This window comes from Ictidomys tridecemlineatus, chromosome 11, assembly GCF_052094955.1.
Source record: "Ictidomys tridecemlineatus isolate mIctTri1 chromosome 11, mIctTri1.hap1, whole genome shotgun sequence".
In the NCBI taxonomy this organism is placed as follows: domain Eukaryota; kingdom Metazoa; phylum Chordata; class Mammalia; order Rodentia; family Sciuridae; genus Ictidomys; species Ictidomys tridecemlineatus.
Window position 1 is genome coordinate 23,647,185 of NC_135487.1, and position 7,515 is coordinate 23,654,699.

Sequence of the window (7,515 nt, forward strand, 5' to 3'; positions counted from 1 at the left end):
TAAATAGATGTAGCTACTTAATAATGGAACTTAGATTCTGTTTCTATCTGAAAACCTAGAAGATGGACACATACCTTTTTTTTTTTTTTTGAAGTTTCTGGGTTATAATTGCACCTAATTGAGTATAAATGAGACGGTAGCAGGGAAGAAGTCTATTTGTGCTGCAATGTGAGCCTTTATTTTGTGCTGCAATGTGAGCCTTTATTTTGTGCTGCAATGTGAGCCTTTCTTTTCTGCTCTAGACCACACTGAAGATTCACGAGTAAATTTCTAAGAGTTGTTTGATGCTCTCAGTAATTTAACCATACATACATTATTTTTAGCATCACCAAAGTTCCTTATAATGACTTTCAAGGACAGGACTGACATCCCCTTATAAGACCAATTCACTTGAAAATTTTCCAACAATACAGAAACAAATACATAGAAAGTAAAAGGCCATTTCTGGTGCGGAAGCTTTCCAAAAGAGCAGAGTCATGGACATGAACCCCACTCCACCCAGGCCTCTGCTCCCCATGGGTACAGCCACCCAGTAGCTCGAGGGTAGGCACAGCACTTTTTTCTGATGTTGGACTTGACATGAACTGCCTTAGTACTCCTCCTGGCTGTGCCAGATGTATATGTTCCTAATAGGTTTCCTGGTGGTGGCCACATAGGAACTCCTAGCCTCTCGTTGAAGAATGACCCCTTTAAGCAGAAGACAGGAGCCTCCAGCATTTTAGGACCCCTGTCATGTGGGACCAAAAGCTAAATACTAAATACTTCAGGCAAGGAAGAAACGGACCAAAGTGCAGAATCCCAGGAAGGAGGATGAAGATCTTACAATAAAGGAATGAGGACAGTCATGAGAGCCTACATCCAAGTTCCACCAAGATGAGTGTTTGGGACTAGAAACAACTGTGACTTTGTAGCTTTGGTAGAGAGGGACTTCCTGGATGAGTTCCTGGATGACTCCGATGTCCTGCTCTGCCCCACCTGCCATTCAGTGGGCACATGGGATGAGGCAGGTATGGGACTGGGCCCTCTGCATCTGATTCAGAATCTTTCCCATAACAGGAAAGACTTGTCCCCTTGTAGGCAGAGCATAGGTAGAGAGGGATGGACCACGGCTGCTTGAAGATTGGAAGTTTGGGATGCAGGCCTCCAGTGTCGAAGAAGAAGAAGAAGAAGAAGAAGAAGCACAACATAACAAATGGGGACGGAAGGATCCCAAGGAGGCAGCACCTACTAAGTCCCTTGAGAAGTCAAATAGCAATGTGGTTCCAAGTAAGGGATTTGCAGTCAGGCAGACCTGGGCGAAACCAGGGCTTGGTCAATTACTGGATGAATCATGTGCCCTCTCTGGACCTGTTTCCTCGTCTGTCAACTAGGGCAATAATACCTCTGGCCTCACTGGGTTGTGGTGAGGACTGAGTTGATACATGCAAGTGATTTTGAGAGGGTCAGAAGCATTAGCTATTAGGGTCACTCCCCTGGGGACCCAGCACGGCTTTTCTGAGCACAGTAGGCAGAAGGAGGGCATGAGGAGGACATGCTGAAGGCACACAGACTTCCTGGATGAAGTCCTGTTGAGTCCCACCTGCCATTTAATGGGTGCATGGGATGAGGAGGTATGGGGCTGGGCCCTCTGCATCTGATTCAGAATCCTTCCCATAACAGGAAAGACTTGTCCCCTTGCAGGTGGAGAACCTGTGCCCTAGAGACATCTGGCAATCAGCTAGGTCTCCAACAAGGAACATGTGGCTTTGCTGAGCAATCAGATTCCCTGAATCCTGCTGGCGTGACAATGAGGATGACACAGGCGGGTCAGGCTCACAAGTCAAGGTGGTGCTGCTGAGGCCACCTGCTGGACTCCTCTGGACAAACGGAAACCTTGCCGCATTCCAGACCCTGCAATCTGGTTCTCCAGTCCTCTTGCCCATGATTCTAGTCTCCGCTTCAACAAGGTCATGTGATCACCAGCCCTAGATATGGCCAGCACTGTCTGCTGAATGATAGGCAGCTTGGGTTTTGTTTTTTTTTCCCCAAGCCATAAGCCCACAATTCGATGGCAAATGGAAATTCCATACACACATTGGTGACAGAGCAGTTACAGTTAATTGCCTTTCCTTGGCATGCTGGTGGGGTGCCAAGGACTTGTTGCATCAGTTCAAAAATCTAGGGAGCTATTTCAACAATCCATGGAAATCAGGCAACTGGGGACCAAGTGTCTTTCTCATCAGAAACCAGCTGATTTCCATGACCCCCCAAACTCCTGATTTAGCCTCAATGGTCCCTGGAAAACTGTCCAAAGAAGGGGGAAAAAATAGCAAAATCAGGTTACTCATTTAACAGCCAATCGTCAATCATTAATTCTATGCCAGGTGCTGCCTTCAGGAAGCTCACAGTTTAACAGGTAAAGCAGACGTATAAATAATTTTAGAACCCTTCAGTTTGTAGTGTAATTGAACACTGGGACAGTTGATGCTCCTGTTTGCAAGAGGCAGACTAAAAGCACACCCTTAGCTGACAAGAAAAGCAGGAGACATGTTAAAATACAAATTTGATATTTGATTTGTCTTAAGCCATGAAGGTAGTGGCATGGGGGGAATCAGAACTTGTTGGAACTCTTTATATTTGCAATTTAATATTACTTCTATTTTTAGTTACTTACTAAGTGGGATGGGTTACATCATAGTCCTCCCAATGCTCAGAGCTTCTTCATTCAAAGAAAGGTGGCTACAGTTGAGAATAATCGAGGGTTATAAGATAGGCAGAAAGTGGCAGCCACCTAATGTGAGCAAGGAGCTAAGGATATTTCTAAGGTTCTGAGCTGGGTAACTGGGAAATCCTGGAGGCTTAGTGGAGAGGCTAATGAGCTTGTTTTGGAAGGGAAATGTTGAGGTGAGATGTCCAGGAGTCAACTAGATGTATGGGCTGTCTGGATCCAGAGTTTCCATGGACCAAGAAGCCAAGAGACATATATTAGGAGATGTCTTGGCAGGAGAGACCTGTCTGGAAGCTGCAGCATGTGTAGTGGAAGAAATGGGCATGGATGAGCTCACCCAGGGAAAAGGGAAAAGGAATTGAATCCTGCAGGACACCATACTTCAGGGAGGGGAATAGCGTTAGCACTAGACACTGAGGTAGAACACCTAAGAGTTAGGTGGAAAATAACAATGTCCAGAAGCCCAAGAAAGAGAAATTTTAAAAGGAATGACCCAAAAGGTTTAAAGCCACAAAAAGGAAGATAAGAACAGACCAGCGGGGCTGGGGTTGTGGCTCTGTGGTACAGTGCTTGCCTAGCATGCGTGAGGCACAGGGTTCGATAATATAAATAAATGAAAACAGGGGTCCATCGACAATTTTAAAAAATATCATAAAAAGAGCAGAAAAAGTACAATGGATTTGACAATATTGGTGGTTATCAGGGTTCTCTTCTAGAATGTTCCAGTGGAGTCCTGGGGGACAGAAAGCAGACTGTAGAGAGTGCTGGGTAGTAGAGAAAGTGAGTGAAGACATATTTGAGGGGATGGAACAGTAAAAGTTAGAAAGGGTGGGATAGTGGTTAAAAGAGATTAGGGGCACCAAGAAATCTCCCTGGCTTGTCTTATGTTAAAATGTACCTGTCTAGAAGCCATGAGAAAGATGTTCCAAGGAGAGAGAGCTATCGATGGAGAGTGGGAGAATAAGGTAACTGATGGAGGTTTCAAGGAGGCAGGGCTCAGAGGTGTTGAAAGAAGCAGGCAAAGGTGGGCAATGAGCCTGGGCTTCCCAAATCCTCATGCTTATTTCAGCCATTGATCCCTAAGCCAAGGAAGGGAGCAGGCTCAGTCCTAAGCATCTTTTAAAGTCAACAGTGTGAAGCAAACACAAAATGAATGTGTTCCACATCCTGCGGATCTCCTGTTACCAAGTCCATTTCCAATCTCTGCTGCCTGTAAAGCCAGACAGAGCATTTAAATGTGGGAAAGGTTTTATAAGAAATGAATGCACTGGAAGTTGGGGCAGGGCCTGAAGGAGCTACTACCCCTCCTCATTCCCTCCACAACCCCAACTTATCTATCCACAGAGCTGCAAGCAAATGAATCTCTATAAGGCCATATTCTAGAGCCGCTGGGCAGTGTGCAAGCTCTCTGGTGAGTAGGCCTTATTCTCTCCCCAGGGGCATGCTATGCCCAAAGGCCAGGGACAAACCTAACCAGAAAAACAATCCAGCCAGATATGGAGTAATTCTCCAGTAAGCTAAATCATAGAGGGGACTCGCCTGAACAGCCAGCCTAGAATCCTACTGGTCCGTAACAGCTGTCCCCACCACCATCCGTGTGGCAAGTCTGTGCGACCAGCAGCGTCGGTGTGAGCATCCTGGCTGTGGGTGTGGGTGTGCTTGCGCGAGTCCAGAGCAGCCCAGCGCGTGCATCACGGGCGCCCCTCTCTGGGTGTCAGTGGCTATGACTCTTAGGAGAACCTAAGAAAGTCCGGTCAAGTAGAAATGATACATCCAGGACTGGCTTGGGGCGCCCTCCCTAACTTGGAACCCCAATATAATGCGGTCAAGGGGAAGGCGACACAATCTGCGGAGACGCGTTCGTTCACAAGATGCTGGAGCCAGTGGGCCAGGGAGCCACCACCCACTGTCCTGCTAGCAGAGGGGCGCACTTTCCAAGAAGGGGCACAGGGGTTTAGGGGAGGTGGAGGCCAAAACCTTTAGAGATTCAATCAGTGCTTTGAAACAACAACAACACACACACACTCACACACATACACACACACTAGGCCTGAGGTGCCTTGGATCCAGGCCCCCCGGCAGCAGGTGTTTCGGGTTTTCTTCCCCAGTGGGTGTCAGTCTCTGGGCTAAATGAAATGGGGCTCCAGGCGTCCCTTTTTTGGATGCTCCCCATCAGGACACACGGAACTTTCTAGGTTGTGGCTACAGCTGAGCTTCGAGGGTGCCTTGGGTAAAGTGGGAGTGGACCAGTTGGGGCCAGTAGGCTCCACTGGGGACCAGGTTCCCTAGAACGTCCGAGTGCCTCTTACACGAGCTGCAAGCTGCAGCCAGACATCGCGAAGTTCCGGGACTCTCCGCACCCGCCAGCTCTGCCGCCCTCCAGGACTCGGTTGCCGGGAGCGGGTCCCGCCGCCCGCGCCGGCGCTGCCGCAGCCCAGGCGCTCGGCTGCAGCAGGGCGCGGGAAAGGGCACTTTGGCGCGGAGTGGGAACCGAGGGGAATGTGGCGACGCGGAGCCTGGAGGAGACACTTCCTCCCCCGCCCTGGGCACAACCCCCGCCCCCGCCTCCCGTTATTCACACCCTCCAGCCCCCAGCTAAGCCCTCTAGCGAAAAATGCGCCGGACCCCCCGACGTGGGCGCGCGCCCACCTGCACCCCCCTCCTAGCTCGGAAACGCGAAGGGAGGGGACGCTTGGGGAGGGGGATGGCGGCCGCAGTCTCGGGGAGGCTCCGGCGGGGGCAAGGGTTTGAGTCGAGAAAAAAAAAATGGGCGGGGGCAGGGAAGGACAGACCCTGCAGACGCGGATACGCTGAAGGGGCGCGCCGTTCCTCTCTAGCCCCCAGGACAGGCGTGCCAAGCAGAATCCGGAGCAGGGGGAGTAGGGCTCCGGGAAAGTTTATCCGCGAAAAGCCTGGCACCTCGGGGGCTGGGAGGCTAGAGAAACTGAAGCCAGGGTCCAGGTGCCCCGCAACCCCCGGGCGGGGATGTCTGTCTCCCAGGCCCCCACACCGGCCAAATCCAGCCAAGTTGCGGCTGAGGTTGGGGAAAGCAGTGAGGGTGAGGGTGGAGGTGAGGATGTGGTGGAGGGTTGGGTGGAGGATCAGGGGCTGGCAGAGGCGTAGATGAGAAGGAGGTGGGCAATTGGGAGGGGGAGGTTGAGACCAGGGTGGGGGCGGGGGAAGGCACTGGGACCGGGTCGAGGCTGGGTGGGCTCGGGTTCGGGTGGGGCGTTCAGTGGCCGCCGGCTCCCCGGCGCAGCCAGACTTACCAGCGGCGGCCGAGGCGCTGAGCAGCCCCCAGCCCAGCAGCAGCAGCAGCGGCGGCGGCGTTGGTGGCGGAGGGCGGCCCCAGCGGCTCCCGGCGCCCGACACCAGAGCCGAAATCCCGGCTTCGCCGCGAGCTCTCCCCGCGGGGCAGCCGCAGCGCCCCTGCTCCCGTCCCCGCGAGCGCGGCATGGCGCGGCCGGCAGCGCCGAGGGAGAGGCTCCGCTCGCCGCCGAGGAGAAAGGAGGTCAGGAGAGCTCTGGAGCTTTTTTCTGCTCGGAAAAAATCCCGGTACGCGGGAGCCCTGAGCTTCTGCGGCTGGAATGAACCAAGTGTCCGCCCGGCCGGGGAGAGGCGCGCTGCGCTCTCGGAAATGACTCGCTCCAATCCCGCTTCGCAGGGTTCGCGCCGGGGGGCGGGGGGGGGGTGAATTATCCCCGGATTAATCACTCCGGAGCCGCTTCTCCGCCGCTCCAAATGCTGGGGGTGGAGGCGCAGCCAAGGAAAAAATATTGGGGGGTGGGGGTTCCTCTTCAGCGCCACCTCCACCTCCAGATAAACCACAAATTACATCTAAAGGGTTGTTTATTTCTGTTTGTTTTACAATTGACCAGATTCTTTTAAGTTCAGTCCTCCGGTTTGCATTTATAAGATCACCGTTAATGTACCCCCATATACACATACACGTACACACACACACATACACACAGTGACACAGGCATACACGCACTCACACACACAGGCACATACACACACGCCTCTTCCACGTTTAGGAATTGGAATACTGTCTGGGAATAGGTAACCAAAGAAGGACGCGGTTCCCAAGTCGTGGCTCTTTGGAGCTAATCTTGGGTGGTGGCTTTGCAACTTGCAATCTTGGGCCAGGATGATGCTTAGGAGCCCCATTCACAATAGCGTCCTACCCCATCCCAGGAGAAGGGCGTGCGTCCATAGGCAGAGGAAGGGTTGATAATTGGAGAACTGATAGAACTGGGTGTGTGTGTTTGGGGGCGGGGGGGGGGGGGTTTGGGGTGGGTTACCAGTTCATTTGACTCAGCGCGGTCCTACCCTGGGTTTAAAACAAAATCTGAGGATGGAAGAAGGATCCCTGTGTCCGCGGGGATGGGGGTGGGGACTGAGGTTGGTGGAAGGACGGTGCAAGTTACTTGTACAATTTATTCTCAAATAACCGGACCCTTCTTTCTCTCCTCCTCCCCCTCCCAGCCATGGCCCCAAAGCAGGCGAGTTTCTCCCAAAGCCCTGAGCCATTCCCCACCTCTCCTCAGTAGCCACTGCCTCCAAGCCCCAAGGGCTCAGCTTAGGTCCCCACCCCATCCCCCACCCGGACAGGGCTGCCTGTCTGGTCTACCCTGGGCTCCTCCGCCAGTCACGATGGCTTTTTAGCTGTCTACGCCAAACTCTTCGGCGAGAGGAAAGAGATGCTTAGGGAGGTGGGGGAAGGCTGGAGGGGCAAAGATGGGGAAGGAGGCCCTGGGTTGGTGCGCGCAGCCGAAAGGCACCTGCGGATGGGCACTCCTACCGAT

The 7,515-nt window shown here is 52.7% G+C and overlaps 1 protein-coding gene across 6 annotated transcripts in view; it reads right to left on the minus strand.

Moving 5' to 3' along the window:
• Positions 1–6,329, minus strand: part of Csmd2 (CUB and Sushi multiple domains 2) — a 542,274-nt gene extending 535,945 nt beyond the window's left edge. For 3 of the 6 annotated variants that reach the window (XM_078025879.1, XM_078025878.1, XM_078025877.1), the window contains exon 1: positions 5,977–6,327. In XM_078025879.1, coding sequence (XP_077882005.1) covers positions 5,977–6,163 — 187 coding nt within the window. In that variant the 5' untranslated portion in view covers positions 6,164–6,327. Of the gene's footprint in view, positions 1–5,976 lie in introns of all 6 variants that reach the window. The other 3 variants (XM_078025881.1, XM_078025882.1, XM_078025880.1) reach the window with 2 other exon arrangements.
• Positions 6,330–7,515: the final 1,186 nt, after the last annotated feature.